Below are 21531 nucleotides of genomic sequence, written 5' to 3'. Positions count from 1 at the left end.
CCAAGGATTTAAACATTCCCCACATGTATTCAATCAGGTGTTGAGAGCAGATTTAGAAGGAATACAGTTGGAAGGAACACTAATACAATATGTGGATGATTTATTATTATGCACAGGAACACAAGAACAATGCAGGAAGGATAGTTTAAAACTATTGAAAAGACTAGCAGAAGGGGGCCATAAAGTTTCCAGGAAAAAGCTGCAGCTGTGCCAGAAAAAGGTAGAATACTTGGGAAGAGAAATATCAGCAGGACAGAAGGAGATAGCTTCACAGCAAATAGAAGCAGTACTAAAAGTTCCGAAACCACAGACGGTGGGACAAATGATGACATTTTTGGGAATGACAGGATTCAGTTCAGAATGGGTGGAAAGCTATGCCGAAAAAACGCAGGCACTACGAAAGATAATGAAGGAGGCAGGGTGTGACGAATTAAAAGCCAAACTAAAATGGGATAAAGATGCTTCAGACGCATTTGAAAACGTGAAAAGAGAAATGGCACAGGCACCAGCCTTGGCTTTACCGACCTATGACAAGCCCTTTGACTTATTTGTGAGTAACAGAGAAGCCGGATTTGCTACAGCAATGTTAACGCAGGAAAATTGCAAGGGTAGACGAAGGCAGGCTGTAGCATATTACAGTACCAAGCTAGACGACGTAGCGATGGGATACCCTCCGTGCTATCAAGGCCTGGCAGCAGCTTGGTGGGCGTACGAAAAGGCAGTCACGGTCACAATGGGATATCCGATAAACATACATGTATACCATAAGGTCGCTGAATTGATTGAGCAAGGAAAATTTGTGCTGACACCTGCTAGGATCCATTATTATCGAATGCTAACCACATTTCCAGATATCACGATAATAAAGTGCAACAGAGTAAATCCAGCTGATTACATGCCATTACCTCATGAGGGAGAAGAACATGAATGCTTAAGAGAAGCAAAAACATTTATGAAACTGAGAAAAGATTTAAGAGCAGAGGGACTAGTGACAGAAGGGAAAAGGATACTGTATGTAGATGGCTCATGTTACAGGGATCACTTAGGAAACCACGCAGGCTATGCCATAGTTGAACAGAAAGGGGAAACACTTGAAGTCATAGAAGCAGAGAAATGTGAACAGCCCTGTTCAGCCCAACTGGCAGAACTTAAAGCATTGACCAGAGCATGTGAGCTAGCAAACGGGGAAGCATTGGAAATTTATACTGATTCGGCCTATGCCCACGGGGTCTGCCATCTGTTCGGGGCAATATGGAAGCAAAGGGAATTTATGAAAAGCGGAGGAGGACCAATACAACACGAAGGTCAAATCAGGGCTTTAATAAGGGCCATGATGGGTCCAAGGGAATTAGCCATAATTAAGTGTCAGGCGCATAAAAGGGGAGCAGACAGCATCACACAGGGAAACACCAAAGCCGACAAGGCAGCTAAAGAAGCGTCAGGATGCATTGAGGCTACGATAGCCCCAGTAGAAATAGCAAGGCCGCACCCAGGGCCAGGTACGGGGGATATCGAACCTCATATCACATTAGAGGATGTAGCACAGTTACAGGAGGAAACCTCTGTAGCTGAAAAGGCAATGTGGAAAGATAGAGGAGCACTACAGGGACAACAGGACAGGATATGGAGAAATGGGGAGGGATTAGTCATAGCACCCACATCATTACTAACCGTACTAATTAGCGAAGCGCATGGAGTAGACCACTGTGCAAGAGGAGAAGTGGCTAGAAAGATCAAGAAGGAAGGATTCTGGTCACCATACCTGCAAAACTCAATTGACTACATACTAAGTCAGTGTGAGGTGTGTGCTCAGAATAATATCAGGAAGGGCATTACTGCCCCAATAGGGCATATACCCATTCCTGAAGGACCATTTAAACATCTATGCATGGACTATGTGGATATGGGAAAGGTGGTAAGAGGGAAAAGATACATGCTAGTGATTATTGATAGATTCAGCAGATGGATAGAAGCAACGCCATCCAAAGATCAAGGATCTGGAACGGTGATTAACTTCCTGTCAAAAGAAATTATCCCAAGATTTGGTATACCCACGCAATTAAGTTCAGACAATGGATCTGCTTTTATAGGAAGGGCACTGAGAGAGACACTCTCGGCACTCCGAATAAAGCAGAAGTTTGGATGTGTATATCATCCTCAATCCCAAGGAATGGTGGAGAGAGCAAACGGGACCCTTAAGGCTAAAATAAGCAAAATTTGCAATGAAACAGGGAAAAACTGGATAGATGCTCTGCCATTGGCTCTAATGCAATACAGGAGTCAGGAAAACAGAATCACACATTTGAGCCCTCATGAAATGATGACAGGAAGAGTAATGCCGGTACCTAAGATCAGGGGATCAGGAGGTCCTACGCTAGAATGTTTAGATCAAAGCACAAAAGAATATATACAACAATTAACTGTTATACATAGAACTATATTTGAACAGGAAAAAGCCAAGGAGGAGGAGAATCCGGTAACAGAAAATCAGATCAAGCCTGGAGATCGAGTATACATCAGAAAGTTCCGGAGACGTTGGAACGAACCGAGACGAGAAGGACCGTTTGAAGTCACCAAAGTGTCTCCCACGGCGTTGCAAGTAGAAGGCAGTACACTGTGGTATCACTTGAACCATTGTACCAGAACAGTACCAGGGGTAGGGGAGAGAAGGGAAATTGAAGAAGTACACAGAGTGGATAGAAGTTATAGTGAGGAAGAGATAGAAATACACGGGGAGAATCGTGGGGAGGAGGAACAGGGCCAAGGAAGAACAAAAAGAATAGAGGATGATGAAAGTAGTTCTGTACATGAGCTGGCTGATGATACAAATGCCCAGCCTGAGCCTATTAGTCAAGGTGCCGAGGGAGGTGAGGACAGGGAAGGGGCCCCATTCCCCACCTGGGACTTGGAAACTATTTCCCTTAGGGACTTCCGTGACCCATAGAAAAGGAGAATGGGATACAGAAGACATAAGGGTGCAGAATCAGGAAGATAGAGTATTAAGACGAACAAAACGTGAACGATTAGTGAGCACAAATACTATTTGGGAAAAAGCGCAGAAAAACAAATGGTGGAAATGGGCTGAGTATACAGGTCAGAAAAACAGTGATGGGAAAGAGTGTGTAGTATGTGCATCAGAGAAACCTAACACCCAAGTAACTGATATACCATGGGGATCAGGAGACTGTAGAACCAGGAAACAAAGCTGGAGAAAGGAAAATTGCCGTCCATATACCACACATATACGGTATCATATGATAGGGAATCGGAACTACTCGTATGAGAAGATAAACTGTTCCGGATCCGCATGTGATAACCTTTGTAAAGGTGAGCCGCCGTTGTGTCAATACCACTGCATCCTGTTTGCTGGGGTAAAAAAGGGCATCTACAGCTTGACCCACAGATGTCCAAAGTGGCCAAAAACGGCAGTGGACGCGGTCCCAAAGGAATGGAGTGTAGAGCCCAACTTACAAATCCAAGATTGCTATTGGAGGGAAAGTAGCACAGGAAGTAGTGTGGGAAATTACACAGGAGAGTGTGAAAGGATTTGGAATATAACCGATGTTCTTAGTCTTATCATCTCAGAAGGGGGATGGACACCCCCTCCTTATGTGGTAGACTATCAAGAAAATCAACTGGCCGATCTCTGGTGGCTTTGTGGCCCGGAGAAAGGGCTATTGGCAAAACTACCACAGAATTGGAAGGGACTATGTGCCCGAGTTATGCTTGCCCAGAGCACTGTGATACTACCGGTGGAAAGAAAAATTAAATCACAAAGAATTAAGAGGGCATATACCCCTGACCCTACGATAAAATTGGACGCAATCGGACAGCCTCGCGGCATCCCGAATGAGTTCAAAGCTAGGAACGAAATAGCTGCAGGGTTTGAATCCCTCTTTGTTTGGATCACACCCAGCAAGAATACTGAGTGGATCAATTACATCTATTATAATCAGCAGAGGTTTATTAATTATACGAATGATGCCCTGGAGGCCTTAGGAGAGCAGTTGGATGCGACCAGCAAAATGGCGTGGCAAAATCGACAGGCGTTAGATTGGCTCCTGGCAGAGAAAGGAGGGGTGTGTGTTATGTTTGGGGATCAGTGCTGCACATTTATCCCTAATAACACTAATCCAGAGGGGTCATTTACACAAGCCATGAATAAGTTAAGAAATCTTAAGAAAGAAGTGAAAGAAAATGCTGGGTTTGGGCATGAGGTATGGAGTTGGCTGGACAGAATATTAGGAAGATGGGGGGCGTGGTTTGCCAAAGCTGGAGCTGTAGCAATCGCAACAATAATCATTCTGGGATTGATATTTTGTTGTTTTTTACCCGCCCTGAGATCCTTCCTTACCAGAGTGGCAGCGCGGCAGATGGTGACGCGGGTGCTAAGCAGCTCACGCTCAAGAGAAAAAACAGAGGAATGGGAAAATCTTGAGCCGCCCCTGCTGAGTGGATTCACAATGACCTTGGTCGAAGTTGAAACTCGTCACTCTGTAAAATAACTACAATAGTGGAAGATCACCTTGTGACAACAATAGCACCTTGCTGAAGTCCGCACGAAACCAGGAGAACTTAGTCTGTACACAGGAATCAGTCTTTTTCCCTTCCCTAGACAAGAGTGGGAAGGTTTTTGGCTGATGACTGTCAGGGGCAGGCAATCTGGAGGAGCAACCCAAAAATCAGAACCGGGATAGACAAATTATGATAAAGTTAGAATAGGGACACTGATCCCTGACCAAAATAGTCGGCTCCTCCACATCGCCTGGGAAAAGTGATTAAAATAAAATACAAATGGGATTGAGCAAGGGGATTATTTGAACTTGATAATTGGGATGAGGCTAGGGAAGCCTCAAAGGGGGGATTGTAAGGGAAATTGTATTAGATATTGTATGAGCTAGGTATGAAATTCAGATTCACAGGTTTTAGTAAAATGATATAGCAGATTTAGGTGAGTAGTGAGATGGGTATATAACCTAAAATAACTTCGTGTGACCTAATATAATCAAGTGTAGTCGATATGATCAAAGTGGAGAAACTAGAGAAGTAATATAGCAATCACTAATTAAGGAAAGCAGACAATAGTCGCTTAAGAAAACAAGGAAGACTGCTCGGTGGTTCAACTTAATAGTGGACCATAAATCAGCAGAGAGAATGTCTTTTTCTTCTAAACACATTCGGCCTTAGTCTACAAAACCACGATTATTGTACAAACAGAAAAATTCAGATAAGAGCAAGAGTTATAACCACCATGGTTTAAGAGACAAAGAGATATAACAGGGAGCGACCAATTGCAAAGAAAACAGATAAAGGGTCAACTAAAACTAATGGTGGCCAAAGAAAGGTCGGGCTGTAGGGTAAGATAACAACCAAGGACAGGCTGTAAAAGGGAGAGGAGGATCTTGAGATATGAGGCTGAAATGTACATAAAAGAGTGTAAGCCCAAGGGCTCTTTGGAGTGTTCCGGACGTTCCCGACTTTATCTCTTGTGCTGAGAAATAAAGTCTATTGCTTGGAAGATCGCTGCTCAGACTCTCTGTTTTAATTGATGTGAATAAATTGTCGTCCTGGGGAACCACGACAATTTCTGGTCTGAGAAACTTTTACAGTAAGGCTCCAAATATAATGTGTATAAGCAAAGACCACATCACCAACAGGACTCCTGTATGGTACCAAACTCCTAAATGACTAATATCCCAGTGTTTTTCTCTCTTATTTCAGATGATAATCTATTTTAACTCTGATCAAGTACATAAATTGAATTAAAAACAAACAATTTCTCGATGGACAAAATGCACATTTAGCTAATTGGGGGATTAATCAGTTGGAAGAATAGTTAAGTGAATTAAAAAAGAATTCTCATAGCAGTGATGAAAAAAGTGCACATTTAGCGAATTAGGGAATTAATCAGTTGGAAGAATAGTTAAGTGAGTCTCTACTGTAGCCCACGTAGCCTGGAATGAGCAGAGAGATGAGGCTGTACATATTTCATTGCCTATAACTACAGCAGGCTTGGCCAGCTCATCTGCATGTTACTGGTTGCAATGCTGCTCGACTGGAGTCGTTTTAAAAAGTTGTGAAAAAACATGGGTAAACTAATCATGTAAATTGCTGGTGACTCATCAGCCACTACAGATCCAAAGTCTAACCTAAATAATACGGCTCACTTCAAAGTTTAGTTTATATGTTATAAGGATGTGAAGAACATTATACCTTGAATGATCTTGACTGGAACCTCTGCTCTCCGCTGGAGACAAACTAGTTGAATGTGCTGAACTTCTTGCTGAAGACTTCATGCTTGACTTCTTCGGTGATAAAGATCGTGAGCGTGAACGGACACCTTTTCCTTTCAACTTGGGATGAGATTTTGAACTCTTTTTCTTCTTCTTTTCATATGGAGACCTGAAAGAGTCACATTGTCGCAAAGCAATATTTCAGTATAGGACCTTTTGAAGGAACATCGCTATCAAAGGCAACAAATCTGATGTCTAATATCATGCTCACTAAAATCCCATACTTTTTAATGGGGTACAGGATCATCAGTTAGGTAAAGAAAGACAGCACAAGATTATTCTCAATGCTTACTAACCAAAGAAACTATAATTTAGGTCATGACCTACTAGTAGCAGTTACATCTCTTGAATTTCAAGGTTGTAGGTTCAAGCCCCTTTGCAGAGACTTGAATACAAAATTTACTTCAGTGCAGTACTGAGGGAGTGCTTCACTAGAAGTTCCATATCTTATATAAAAGGCAGCACCTGAAGTTCCAGCTTCCCTCCCAGGGGGATGTGGTCAAACGGGCTATCTAAAATGGCGATTTGTAAAGCACTCTGGGACAATTGGGCAAGAACTAAAACGACAGGCTGCAGCCTAAAAGACAGAGATAAACAGGCTGCAACCCAGACGAGTGAATACAAAGGATATGGGTCATCTCCAGGACAAAAGGGACTTTCTGGTCAAACTGAGTTGTTTACCAGACATAGGGGTGCCGTAACCCCTTATTTGGGAGGGAGGTGTGTACTCTATGTGCCCCCAGCACCTACAGACATGGCCGTTGGGGACACACCCGGAGGTTGGTGTGGCAGCACCCAATTGGACTTTATCGGTCAGGGTGATCAAGTCCTGATCGATTGATTGGCAATGGCCAAAAGGAGCGCGAAACCCAACGGGGTATAAATGGTGCTGCACAACCAAGAATCTCTCTCTCTCTCTGTGACCCCACGAACGAGCTACAACACCGGTGACCATCGCCAGCGACGACCAGCACGAGGAGAGTCACCACACCTGAGAAGGAAGGAAGACCAGAGCCAGAGTGCCAGACCAGACCAAAGGGCCAGACTACACAGAGGACGACCGAGACCAACACACAGATAAAGGCCAATATCTGCTTGGGTATTTGCCAGTCACGCAAAGTTAAGTCAAGGTCTTGTATTGGACTTGAACTCTAGTATTTTCTGTGAAGATAACTTATTGTTGGTTGGGTGGGTGATTATTGATTGTGTGTCTTAAATAAATATTGGTTGTACTAACAAGATGTCTACTCGCAGTTATTTGTCCACCGTATAAGGATTAAAACAGACTGTGCGGCAGGCACAACAGGGATATAAAGTATCCTGTTTACAGAGGGAGAGTTCAGGACCTTGTGGCTTTGTGGGCAATTAAAAATTGGAGATGTGCAAAGCGGTTTCTCGCTCCCTGCCCTGCCACATAACAGTGGTTAGAGGGATGATAGTAACTTGGGTAATATGATCATAGGTAGCAAAGTGTAATGGTGAATTAACAGTTTTGACTGGAGGAAGCATGCAATAGGGTCCCTCGGGGTCAGTAATCGGGCCATTGCTTTCTCACTTAGACTGAGATATTAAGAGTATAATTTCAATCTGTGGATGATGCAAAAAATGGCAATATAGTGCTCCCCCTGTAGCCAATACTTATTCATCAACAAACATCACTAAACCAGATTTACAAGTCACTTAAAATGTTTTTTCTGGAAACCTGCTGTGTACAAACTGGATGCCACATTTGTCTACATTACACTCGAGAGGGTTTAAACTAGTTTGGCAGGGGGGTGGGGCCCAAAGCAGTAGGGAGACAGAAGAGAAGGTTGAGGACAGCATGGAAGTTAAAGAGAACACGTTAAATACTAAAGCAGTGTCAGTAATCCTAATACTAGACAGGTCAGGCAAGAGCAAGGCAGAGAACAAGGGAAGACCAGATTGCATTTATTTCAATGCAAGAGGCCTGACGGGCAAGGCAGATGAACTCAGGGCATGGATGAGTACATGGGACTGGGATATTATAGCAATTACCGAAACATGGCTAAAGGAGGGACAGGACTGGCAGCTCAGTGTTCTAGGGTACAGATGCTATCGGAAAGATAGAACAGGAGGCAAGAGAGGAGGGGGAGTTGTGTTTTTGATTAAGGAAAACATCCCAGCAGTACTGAGATGGGATATTTCTGAGGGTTCGCCCACCGAGTCTACATGGGTAGAACTGAGAAATGGGGTGGGGGGGGGGGGGGCACAGAGAGAGAGAGAGAGAGATCACTTCGATAGGACTACAGGGTCCCAAATAGTCAGTGGGAAATTGAGGAACAAATATGTAAGAGATTACAGACAGCTCCAAGAAAAAATAGTGTGGTAATAGTAGGGGATTTTAACTTTCCCAACATTGACTGGGACCACCATAGTATTAGGGGCTTGGATGGAGAGAAATTTGTTGCTTGTATTCAGGAGAAATTCCTCATTCTATATGTGGAAGGGCCAACTAGAGAGGGAGCAAAACTTGACCTCCTCTTGAGAAATAAGGAAGGGGAGGTGACAGAAGTGTTAGTGAGGGATCACTTTGGGATCAGTAACCATAATTCTATTAGTTTTAAGATAGCTATGGAGAATGATAGGTCTGGCCCAAAAGTTAAAATTCTAAATTGGGGAGGCGATGGCATAATGGTATTATCACTGGACTAGTAATCCAGAGACCCAGGGTAATGCTCTGGGGACCCAGGTTCAAATCCCACCATAGCAGATGGTGAAATTTGAATTCAATAAAAAATATCTGGAATTAAGAATCTACTGATGACCATGAAACCATTGTCGATTGTCGTAAAAATCCCATCTGGTTCACTAATGTCCTTTAGGGAAGGAAATCTGTCATCCTTACCTGGTCTGGCCTACATGTGACTCCAGAGCCACAGCAATGTGGTTGACTCTCAAATGCCCTCTGAAATGGAGGGCAGTTAGGGATGGGCAATAAATGCTGGCCCAGCCAGCGACACCCACATCCCGTATATAAATTTTAAAAAGTTACATGGGCAAGATTGGTATTGAGGGATATGGGCCAAACTCAGGCAATTGGGACTAGTTTAATGGTAAACACTGGGCGGCATGGACAAGTTGGGCCAAAGGGCCTGTTTCCATGATGTAAAGCTCTATGACAACAGTGCCTACACTTCAAAGATAATACATTGGCTGTGAAGCAATTTAGAATGCCGAGTTGTGGAAAAGATGTTATGTAAATACAAGTGTTTTCTTTTAATGTTCCAGTCAATGGAGTCAAACTAATTCAGCAAACACAGAGCTAGAAATTCCTGGTCAGTCTCATTCAGCAATACAACAAACCTATCCAACACCAGCTCAAATCTGTACAGCAAGGCTCAATTCAGATTCTAATAGCTAGTGCAAAAAGAGATCAATGAAGAATTCAAGAAGAATCCTCTAGAAGAAAACCAGGTCCTGGTACCATCACCATTGTTCTATTAACTTAATCACACCTGCCTTCCATCCAAACACATATGTTCCCTGGTGTTCTTCCATCCTCTGACACCCTTTTTCCCTGGTTCTGTACTAGCTTATAAACTGGTAAATCTTCAGCTTCTTCTAATTCTGCTGAAAAGATGTCAATTATGAAATCTTAACTCTTGTTTCAGATCCTGGATAATCTTTTTAAAAATTTGTTCCTGGGATGCGAGCATTGCTGGCGTTTATAGCCCATCCCTAAACGAACCTGGTACCCAATGAAGGAACTGTCCAGGACTTTAAATTGCCTGGAAGTTCAGAACAACTATTTACAAGAGTTTCCTAGCAATAATCCTTGTGAGATAAGCAAACATTCTCAGTGGATAAAGAACAAATTAGAAGATAAAATGATCACAACAGCTAAAGGCATCAAGATCATTTCAGTCATAATGATGCGAAATATTAACTGTTAAATGTTTTTCAGCAGGTAATTTAAAAACTTAAATAGTGCTCATTGTGAGCATTTATATTTCCCAAATAACTGTGCTTGAGCAACTTTTCATTTAATGCATTAGAAATATTTGTGCTCACGACTTCTCTGACGAAGCCAATTGCAAATGTGAATCCCATTATATGATATCTAAAATTTAAATCTTGAAGCACTCGTATAAGCAGTTCAAGTACTTTATTTTCCTCTACTGGGTACAAGGCAAAAACCCCAAACAATTTACAGACCTTTAGATACAGCATCTTTTCAAAATAAATCTGTGGCCAAATGGCAAGACTGTGATGAAAGAATAAATGCGAATTTAAAATGATAACCAGGTAAACAGTGGTAGAGATATCTATCAGTTGTCTTGATTTTTTTCTCATGAGAAAAAGCTGATTAAATGAAACTGCAGAGTTAGTATTTAGGCCTATATTTTAACATTTTTGACGGCTTAATAGAACAGGTGAAAATGTTATTCTTTCTTCTTTCACAAGTGTGATGAATGAAATAGCTTCTCACATATAAAACGGTTATAAGGAATGGGAGAAGCATATTAAATTCCAATAGGTCTGGCATATCTAATAATATTTCGAAACCACCTACCAATTGCCTCTGATTCCCTCATTTATAACCGTTTCCCCATTCAATCTTAATCAGTTCAGACATTCAGGTTTGTAAAAAGATTACTAAAGTCCTGAAGGAAATGCCTTACAAAGTGTGTTAACAACATAAAATTCATTGATAAAGTTAAACTTATCCCCTGTGTTCACCCCTTTGTGAACACAGGGGATAAGTTTAACTTTATCAATGAATTTTATGTTGTTAACACACTTTGTTGAAATCAGAACTGATCACACAATTGCATGGCCGTGAAGGAGCCAGGTAAAATTGTTGTGTAGTCTCAATTCATGTCACTTCAATTATGTCGACTTCATTTAAACAAATTCTTCAGAGGAAGATTCAACATTCAAGCAGCTCCAGTAAAGTGTACAAGATGGAGAGGAGGAATGCCATTCTGCCCATTGTAACTCACACAACCCAACCATCTCCTAAATGCTTCCATTTGTCACCCTGACCCTCATGAGTTCCATCCCACTGACACGACAATAAGGCATGCAAGGAATCAAAATCCACGTGCATAAAAAACTTCATCCTTTTTTGCTCATTTCAAAATGGATTTTTGCTGAACTAAAAACATGGCTGCTTCAGGTCACATGACTTACTAGATTGGCCATGCGATCTGGAAATCTCCAACAGCAGTTACAAGGCCAAGAGTTCCACTCTCATCCTTGTGGAATCTCACAACCTATTGTAGGAACACATCATAATTATGAAACCAAGGGGATTCACAGGCATCGAAACTCATTATTTCTAGAGGTGCTAACAGCCCCATCTTACAACTGGGACTGTCAAGGTCCATTTCAGAAAGGAACCATTGAAGTAAAATGGATGCCATTTGCACCTTTATAAGCTCACTCGTCTAGTGGCGTCATCGGGTGAATCAAGACAATGGCTACATGAAACAGAGTCATCAACAAAGGTGGTGACTCTTTCAGAGGTTAATGACTGGGACATTATAAGCCATAAAACAAAAGCCAGACTCAGATACCAGACTAATAAGGGATTTTCACAGTAACTTCATTGCAGTGTGAATGCAAGCCTACTTACACTAATAAATAAACTTTAAAACTTAAAACCTTCAAAATATCCCTTTTGAACACTCTGGAGAAAGGAAATCACACATTTCGAGTGACCATTTTGACATTTCTAATCAGTCGGGAACTGAGAAACAGGCAGTCTGCTGATTTACTTCCCATCTGAAAAGAACACCACCAGAGTTCCCAGCTGACCCAAGCAGCCATTAACAAAACTCTCTCCCTGAAGCCACCAGCCACTGCCTGCCAAGCAGAACAAGTTCCTGAATATCAACCCTGACTTGCTGCACCACCCTCTACTTGAAAGAAGTTTTGTGCTGCCATCCTCAGCCAGAAAACCACCAGAATTGGAACATCTCCATGAAGGAATCCAGTGCGTGTGAGGCTCCGAACATTTCATCCCCACCCTGTGTTGGAACTATAAAGCCCTACAATCCAGAAAGAGGCCAAATAGCCCATTGAGTCGGCACAATTCTCTGAAAGAGCATCCCATCCAAGTCCTCCTCCCCCCACCCTATCCCTGTAATCCCATGCATTACCATGGCTAATCCACCTAACCTGCACATCTTTGGAGTGTGGGAGGAAACCACACAGACATGGGAAAAATGTGCAAACTCCACACAGTCACCCAAGGCCAGAATCAAATCTTGTTCCCTGGCGCTGTGAGGCAGCAGTGCTAACCACTGTGCCACCGTGCTGTTTGAACATGTGAATAAACTAACCTTCTGAGTTAATCATAAAGAGAGTTTGCTGCAAATTACTTATAAAGTTGGATGATATAAACATGCCAGCCACAGCCTAGTCTTAAAACAATTAAAAACACCCTTGCTTGCAGAGAGGTGAGAGGATAAAGAGGCTCAGTTTGCCTCTCCCTCCTGTCAGCAACACCATTAAAAAGTTCCTAGCATCAGTCCTAAACATGTTTTTTATTTCCATGCAGTGTTCAGACTTACTTTTCCTGTTCAATATACATCTTTCACAGTAACAAAGTTTCTCCACTCTTTCCCCAAATCTTAGTCCTCTGATGCTGGAGATCAGTCTCAGGACTTAGTATTAAAGGTATCATGGGACCAGATCACTGTATAATTTGAACATAGTTACCCCCCTGTCTTTAATTACATAGTTCAATAAGTAATTATGGACTTAGTGTCATTATAGCAACTGAAGAGGGCCATTCACCCCACTTGAGTCCATTCTCATTCAACTCATTTAGATATTTAAACATCAATAATGGATGAATGATTGAATCTGTGCTTGAGCAGAAACATCCATTACGTATAATTGGGACATAGGGAACTCTGGAAAAAAAAAATCACTTACTGATCATTCTTATTTGGCCTTGGGAATCAATTGTGGAAATGAGTCACATTGCAGGGAGGGGTGTAGCTTCCCTTCCCTGAAGGGCATTAATTAACCTGTTGGGCTTTAATGTGAATTCAGCAGATTTTGCGGTGGTTTATTTCCTACTGTCAGCCCATATATCTCATCTATTAAATTTAATTACACAAGTTGCCATGGGGGTGGGGGGGTTTGAACTGAACCTCAGGAATTGCTAACACAGTATCATAACCAATAGGGTACCATACCTACCTGACATTTTTGCAACATGTATTATAGTTCCCAAATTGCCAGCTCAGATTTATCTTCCCTCTCTAGCTAGACATCATTCATTGACATGACAGGTTGTATTCAGCATCTGATTCCAAACTGTCAATGTAAATAGCAGTAATTTCAACAGCACCCAGCCTAATATATCACGCGCACACCTGTCCTCGCCTTCAGCCAATTTCCTACTGATTTCCAAGTTTTACCCTCAGTTCCTCAAGCTAATAGCAGCCTTTTATGCAAAACTTTATATGTTACAAGCTAAATGTTAAAACTTTCAGACATATTGCAAGCTAAATATGAAAATTTCAAATCGTTAATAGATAAGGTTAAGGAAAATAGCACCAACTTGTCTTCATCTCCACCAGACAAGTTAAACACACCCTGAAAAGGACGGGGAGTGGCTCTCCCATTCCGATAAGTAACGTGATTTAAAGTACTCACAAATACTGCTTTAATGAATTGCATTGCAACAACTATTACAACGGAACTAACGTCCATAACAGCATATGTTTCTATTAAATTATGAAACATAAATTAAATGCTCACAATTTGAAAGGGTGAAGGGATTATGGTTTAGCAAACAAGAACTTTAAATATAAACATGCACAGCTTTCCAATGATCCCTCTGAACAATAAAAGCTCTCAACACCACAGGATCCACACTAGTTAAGAATCGAATATTATCCAAGAGGTTTTACTATGTGGTGAACATACCTTGATCTCTTTCTGCTACTTATGCCTGAGCTGTTACCGACACGATAGGCACTGGGAACATTTCTGTCTCTCTCTCTGTCATCCCGCCTTCTTTCTGAAGACGGAACTCTTCTTCCATGAGGCGATCTTGATCTAAAGCAAGGAAAAAAGTGGTTTACTTTGACCACAAAGGTGTCTGGTTAGTTGAATCCTTCACTATCTCTTCTTTGACTTAGCATTTCCTTCCCTTTGTGTGCAGTGAAACTCTTTATGATGGTTTTTCACATTGAAGGCGCTGTATAAATGCAAGTTGTTGTTACATTATAAATTTCTGAAAGTTTATTAATTCAAACAAGCCATATTACTGGACTGCAAAATAATGACCACCAGATCCAATAAACATCCTAAATAGAGAGGGCCGTACTGTAGTGTAAGCTGCTACTTCTTTAAGGTATAACAGGAATGGATAATACTCAATTATCTGCTACAGGTCACCACTTAACCAACAGTTTTAAAATATGCAAAGGGAAAGGCAAAGTAAGTCAGCAAAGGAATTTTGTTAACTAATACTAATTTTTCATGCCCAGTGTCACACAGAAAATCCTATGGTGCCTAGTCTAAACACTGGAAACTATAGCTGCAAGGGGTGAGAAGTGAGAGTGGGCAGTTCAGGGGTGATGTCACCCAGAGAGTGGCGAATCTGTGGAATTCACGACCACAGAATGTAGTTGAGGTCAAAACACTGTCTGATTTCAAGACGAAATTAGATATAGCTCTTGGGACTGTATTGAATTTGATGATCATCCATGATCAAAATGAATGGCAGAGCAGGCTTGAAGGGCCGAATGGCCTACTCCTGCTTTTAGTTTCTATGTTAAGAGAACTTTTTAATCATTTCCAGGTTATTCTTAAAGTGAGAACTCCCCCCAGGTTTTAACGTTAAGGGGTCATGGGAGGGTGGCTTGGCCAGGGGTTAATGTGAGGGGGCCATGTAGCTGCTGAATATATTTGTGACTGTGTGCTCTTCCTAGTTCCTAAAATATGCGGACCAGAGGTATAGCTGGTAAAGATTTGTTTGCATTTGATTTCCGCATTCCCATCTATTTTGTGACAAGGTAAGACATTGACATGCCACGGAATTTTCCTGTTTCACCCGCCCGCCACAGAAATCATTGGGAGGAGGGTTGGGGGGAGGGGGTCTTGGGGCAAGCGCGGCTGGAAAATCCCACCGATGGAGTGTGTTTGGGATTCCTGATGCTCTTGGGAGTCACTAGGGGTTCCAAGGCTTGAAAGTTTGGGAAACCCTGATCTATATTCACTGAATGTCACAACAACATCAGGGGGGTGAATGAATACCAAATGTTCCTTTGTTTCTACATCGTGGCATACTGTAGATGCAGCACAAATAAAACACGTTTAAAATCTATACAGCTCATCCTTGCTTATTCATATTTGTTCAGTGGCTGAGATTTTGGGATAGTGTGGCGCAATTTTCTTTCTGTAGGCATCAAAAAAGATTTTTAGAAAAATAATTATATTTATTCATTTCTGTCACAAGTAGGCTGACATTAACATTGCAATGAAGTTAATGTAAAAATCCCCCAGTCGCCACACTCCGGCGTCTGTTCGGGAACACTGAGGGAGAATTTAGCATGGTCAATGCACCTAACTAGCACACCTTTTGGACTGTGGGAGGAAACCGCAACACCCGGAAGAAATCCACGCAGACACGGGGAGAATGTGCAGACTCTGCACAGACAGTGAATCGAGCCGAACCCAGGTCCCTGGCGCTGTGAGGCAGCAGTGCTAACCACTGTGCCACCGCTGGAGAGTTAAGTAACATAAAGACAAAAAAAGAGACAACAGACAGAAATAGTTGTAATGTTGACTGAACATTCGTGCATCATCCATGGTATTGCCCAGAGGAAGCCAGGACAATGCAAATTTCATAGAATCCTTACTGTACAAGAGGAGGCCATTGGCCCATTGAGTCTGCACCAACTCTGGTGGGTCCTGGAACGCGCTGCCAGTGGAGATGGTGGAAGTAGGCACCTTAACAACATTTAAGAGGCATCTGGAAAGGTACATTAATAGGGAGGGAATAGAGGGATATGGTCCGAGTAAGGGCAGAAGGTTTTTTTTTCTAGTTCAGTTAGGGTATCATAATTGGCATGGGCTTGAAGTGGCAATGGACCTGTTCCTGTGCTGCACTTTTGTTTGGTCTTCTTTGACTCTCTGACAGAGTATCTTACCCAGGCTCTCTCCCCGTAACCCCACCTAGTTACTATGGCTAACCCATACATAACTTATACATCTTGGGATACCAAGGGACAATTTACCATGGCCAATCAACCTAACCTGCACATCTTTGGACTGTTGGAGGAAACCAGAGCACTTGGAGGAAACCCACGTAGACACGGGGAGAAATTTCCTTCAGTGTGCATTGGTGATACTGTAGGTATGGGAATCTACAGCTTCTGGAATCTATGAAGTTCCATCTGGTGGTAGATGCATGAAGCTGTAGAAATGGCTTTGTGATGTGCACTTCCATACCTTTTATACTCAGATTTCCGGAGATGGCGTGTATCCCCAGGGAATAATGAACAGGCTCACGATGAACACTGATTTGCTGAATTCCTTCAAACAAGAGCTGGACCTATTTCTGCCTGGGACAAACATCACCTTTTACAAGGGGGTCAGTCCTATATAGAATTATCCAGGGTTGAGTGATTTCCTGGACAAGGTTCAATAACGTGGTCGCATCAGGGAGGAATTTCACGGATCTTTCAGCCTAATTTGGTTTGGATTTTGCCTCTGGCAAAATGGCAGACGGACTTGGATGTGGTGGATGTGTAGGTATTATGAAGCACAAGGCTTCACAATTGTGTGGGACAGGCTGGATGGACCAGAGGATCTTTACCTGCCTATCACTATTCAGAATCACTAACAGAATGGCAATCCCCACATAAGGAGCATTTCTGATAAAGATTGCTGTACCACAAATGTAATCATTTGAGCCTTTAGGGTAGAATATTCAATCACATTAACACACCTTGAATGTCTGACACTTCTATAGGCACTAGGCAGAGAGTGTTTTGCTTTTGACCGTGATCTTGACCTCGATCTTGATTTTGATCTCGACCTTGATCTCAGTCGGTATCTGGGACGTGACCGGGATCTAGAACGAGACTTCTTCCTGTGCTTCTTCTCTTTCTTCTTATCTTTATCTTTTGAGGGCCTTGCACTTTTTGTCGAAATCTGTTGAGATGTGTTGGCTTCTGTCATAGCAGCAATTTTCTGAGAAATTTCACTAGCAACCTACAGATGAGAAAGAGTTGTATTTTAGAACACCTTCTAAAACTGTCATTTTTTTTTTGTTTTTCCTTTGTGCCTAAACTGTCGTTGTCAAATGCATGGCTTATCAAAACTTTCACAGCTGCCCAATAAAATGATACTTAATCAACCAACTCCAGCATTCAGATAAAGCCTGTATTTAAGAGACTTTGTTGGTATTGTTAACTAGCTGTTGACTAATGCTTAATGCCTTATTCCTGTCAAAAGCTAGTTAGAAGCAGTCTTGAAACCTTTTTAACTGTGCTGGCATTTGTTTAAAAATGTTAAGTTCTCTGTAAGTGGTTAACAAACACTGAAGTTATCAATTATAAATATGTAAAACTGACTATAATTCAATATTACAAAGTTACCATCACAACCTGATACCTCAAAGAAAAGCAAAATACTGCGGGTGTTGGAAATCTGAAATACAAACAGAAAATGCTGATTAAACTGGCAGCATTTGTGGAGAGAAACAAAGTTAATGTTTTGGATCTAAATGAGTTCTTAGAAGGATCATTTGGATTCGAAACATTAACTGTGCTTCTCTCCACAGATGTTACTCGATCTGAGTTTATCCAGCATTTTCTGTTTTTATTACAACCCCGATACCTGTTGCATGGACAACTTTATCGGTGCGATTGAACGACTTTTTAAATAAAGGTTACCTCCATGGGATAAGAGTGGAAAAAAGGCAAAGGCAATAATCTGGAAAACATGCTCTGAATACTAAACCTCGTTAAATAGAAGCATCTATTTAGCCAAGCCCTGACCAGCATTTCTGCCCAGTGAGGCACAGTGCTCAGAATGCAGGATTTGCTAATACACAGGAATTACAGCATGGACACAGAGTGTTCAATCCTACTGGATCATGTCCACAACCCTGCCACAGCAACCTCTGCAAGACGTGCCGGATCATCGACACAGATGCCATCATCTCACGTGAGAACACCATCCACCAGGTACACGGTACATACTCTTGCAACTCGGCCAACGTTGTCTACCTGATACGCTGCAAGAAAGGATGTCCCGAGGCATGGTACATTGGGGAAACTATGCAGACGCTGCGACAACGGATGAATGAACACCACTCGACAATCACCAGGCAAGACTGTTCTCTTCCTGTTGGGGAACACTTCAGCGGTCACGGGCATTCGGCCTCTGATATTCGGGTAAGCGTTCTCCAAGGCGGCCTTCGCGACACACGACAGCACAGAGTCGCTGAGCAGAAACTGATAGCCAAGTTCCGCACACACAAGGACGGCCTCAACCGGGATATTGGGTTCATGTCACACTATCTGTAACCCCCACAGTTGCGTGGACCTGCAGAGTTTCACTGGCTGTCTTGTCTGGAGACAATACACATCTTTTTAGCCTGTCTTGATGCTCTCTCCACTCCCATTGTTTTGTTTCTTAAAGACTGGATTAGTTGTAAGTATTCGCATTCCAACCATTATTCATGTAAATTGAGTCTGTGTCTTTATAAGTTCTGTTTGTGAACAGAATTCCCACTCACCTGAAGAAGGGGCTTAGAGCCTCGAAAGCTTGTGTGGCTTTTGCTACCAAATAAACCTGTTGGACTTTAACCTGGTGTTGTTAAACTTCTTACTGTGCTTATCCTTCACAGGGGTAGCAATGCTAATCCCACGGGCTGGATTTTCCATTTGGGTTCGGGACCAAATACGGGACCCAAAGCTGTATTGCACCAGAATAGTCACCCAACATAGTTTTTGGAGAATTGGCTAATTAATGATCGGAAGGCACCCTCACTGTCCAGTTATGGAGGATGAGCAGATTCCCAATGTTGGAGGGCTAATCGGAGGTCCCCTAGCAGTGAAAGAACTTCAGCCTGCCATTGCAGGTAAAAGACAGAGAGGACAGCTCAAGGAGACATCTTCTCATATGTTCAAGTAAAAATGGCCACAATTACCAGACCACCTTGTGGCCATTTTGCATTAGAGTTCAGACTACTGCAATGAGGCTACCTCCTTGCTCTGATGCATTTCGCACTGCAGGGAGCCCGCCCTCTAGTTGGCATGGGTGGGCGCTTAATCGGCTCTCCACCTTTTGTGGACAGAAGCTGTTCCAGACCAGGCCTGGCCTCCTGAAAACTGATGTGGAGATGCCGGCGTTGGACTGGGGTGAACACAGTAAGAGTTTTAACAACACCAGGTTAAAGTCCAACAGGTTTATTTGGTAGCTCCTGAAAACTGACAGGGAATCAGCACGCCAGTCTGTGATGGGAAGTGTTGGACTCTATCTTGCCAGGTGTCTGAACTTTCCTCTGGTGCCCCAGGCCAATACTTATCCTACAATCACTAAGTATCTGGTCACTGTCACACTGGTGTTGGCAGGATCTTGCCATGCACAAACTGCCTGCCATGTTACCTTACATTACAACAGTGACTGCACTTCAAAAGCACTTCATTGTGTGTAAAACACTTTAGTACATCAAGATTATGAAAGGCACTGTATAAATGCTAATCTTTCTTACTTCCACAAATTGGAAGTGAGGAGTTCCAGTGGTACTGTCTCCTAATAATTCCTTCCACTAGCTATAATTTTTCAGTTTTGAACCTCAACAGTTTTAAAAGATAAAAACATTCGCTTTCAGAGTAGTAGACTGCGCTACATAGAGCAGCTGGTGATGTGCCAACTATCACTTCCCGACAGGTGATAACGACTAATGTAATAGAGGTGCTATTTCAAAGTCAATTACTGCTAGGTGCAGATTGGAAGCCGGTAATTGTAACATCACTATTCAAGAAAAGGAGAAAAAATATGAAACTACAGGCCTGTTCCTCCAACATCAGGAAAATGCTAGAATATTACGGAGGCCTTAACAATACACACAGAAGATCATAGTATTATCAAACAGACAATATGGTTTTATGAAAGGGGAGATTGCATTTGTCAAATTAATTTATCAGAGCTTTTTGAGAAAGTGACTAGGAGGGAAAGGGAAGCCAGTAGATGTTGTATACTTGGATTGTCAAAAGGTATTTGATAAGGTGCCACACAAAAGGCTAATTTGCAAGATAAGTAGTCATGGAGCTATTGGATTAGCTAATGAACAGAAAACAGGGTGAAGGGATAAACTATTGTACCCCATACTTCAATAAGAAAACAGACTAATTTTACAGTAATTTACAAGTTACACGATTAAGCACAACTCCTTGTGGATGTATTAGAGACTAAAATGCATCAAATTAGATTGCAAATAAGCTATTTCTACAAGTAAACAAGTGGACAGAAAAGGTTAAACCACAATATTATTTTAATTTGAACCACATCTGCATCATGAGCAGACACAAGTATAAATTGGTAAAAGGCAGGTTCCAGATTCAACGCCTTATGCAAAGAATGATTAGTACCTGAATTGATCTTCTGGGTAGGGCAGTAGAAGCATAGTCTCTGGAATCATTCTGGAGGCAGTTAGATGTTGCATTAGAAGGGCGGCAGGTTTCTATGGAAGCGTGAACTAGATGGGCTGAACGGCGTCCCACATCTGGATTTATCTTTGTGATGAGTCTTTGATGAAATTTAGCGGCAAATACTTCAGTGTTGTCAATCTGAATAATTATAGAGTGTTTTGGACTTTGGTGCAAAGCATTTGTTAAGTTTCTTGTGACTGCATAGAAATTCTGTCACTAAAATAATGTTATGATAACAATAATAAATGAAAGCTTCAACTAACTGAAGACTTATCAAATAAAACAGGATTACTGCATTCTTAAATACCACATTACATAATGTGGAGATGCCGGACTGGGGTAGGTACAGTAAGAAGTCTCACAACACCAGTCAAAGTCCAACAGATTTATTTGGTAGCGCGAGCTTTTGGAGCACTGCCCCTTCATCAGGGGAGTGAAGGGGCAGCGCTCCAAAAGCTCGTGCTACCAAATAAACCCGTTGGACTTTAACTAGTGTTGTGAGACTTCTTACTGCACGTTACATAATGAAGTTAATTTTTAAAAGTACATTCAAGCAAAATTTTAGATGATTCATAGCTTAAAAC

At 42.1% G+C, this 21531-nt stretch overlaps 1 protein-coding gene across 10 annotated transcripts in view; it reads right to left on the bottom strand.

The window, feature by feature from the left end:
- The window catches only part of sfswap (splicing factor SWAP), a 130909-nt gene that overhangs the window by 26068 nt on the left and 83310 nt on the right, over positions 1 to 21531 (bottom strand). For all 10 annotated transcript variants that reach the window (XM_078227145.1, XM_078227143.1, XM_078227138.1 and 7 more), the window contains 4 exons: positions 20888 to 21085; positions 17233 to 17498; positions 14202 to 14333; positions 6214 to 6402 (listed from right to left, as the gene is read on the bottom strand). In XM_078227145.1, coding sequence (XP_078083271.1) covers positions 6214 to 6402; positions 14202 to 14333; positions 17233 to 17498; positions 20888 to 21085 — 785 coding nt within the window. The remainder of the gene's footprint in view (positions 1 to 6213; positions 6403 to 14201; positions 14334 to 17232; positions 17499 to 20887; positions 21086 to 21531) is intronic.

The sequence above is a fragment of the Mustelus asterias genome, chromosome 13, assembly GCF_964213995.1.
Source record: "Mustelus asterias chromosome 13, sMusAst1.hap1.1, whole genome shotgun sequence".
In the NCBI taxonomy this organism is placed as follows: Eukaryota; Metazoa; Chordata; class Chondrichthyes; order Carcharhiniformes; family Triakidae; genus Mustelus; species Mustelus asterias.
The sequence above is the reverse complement of the archived record's forward strand: the minus strand, read 5'-3'. Positions and strand labels throughout refer to the sequence as shown.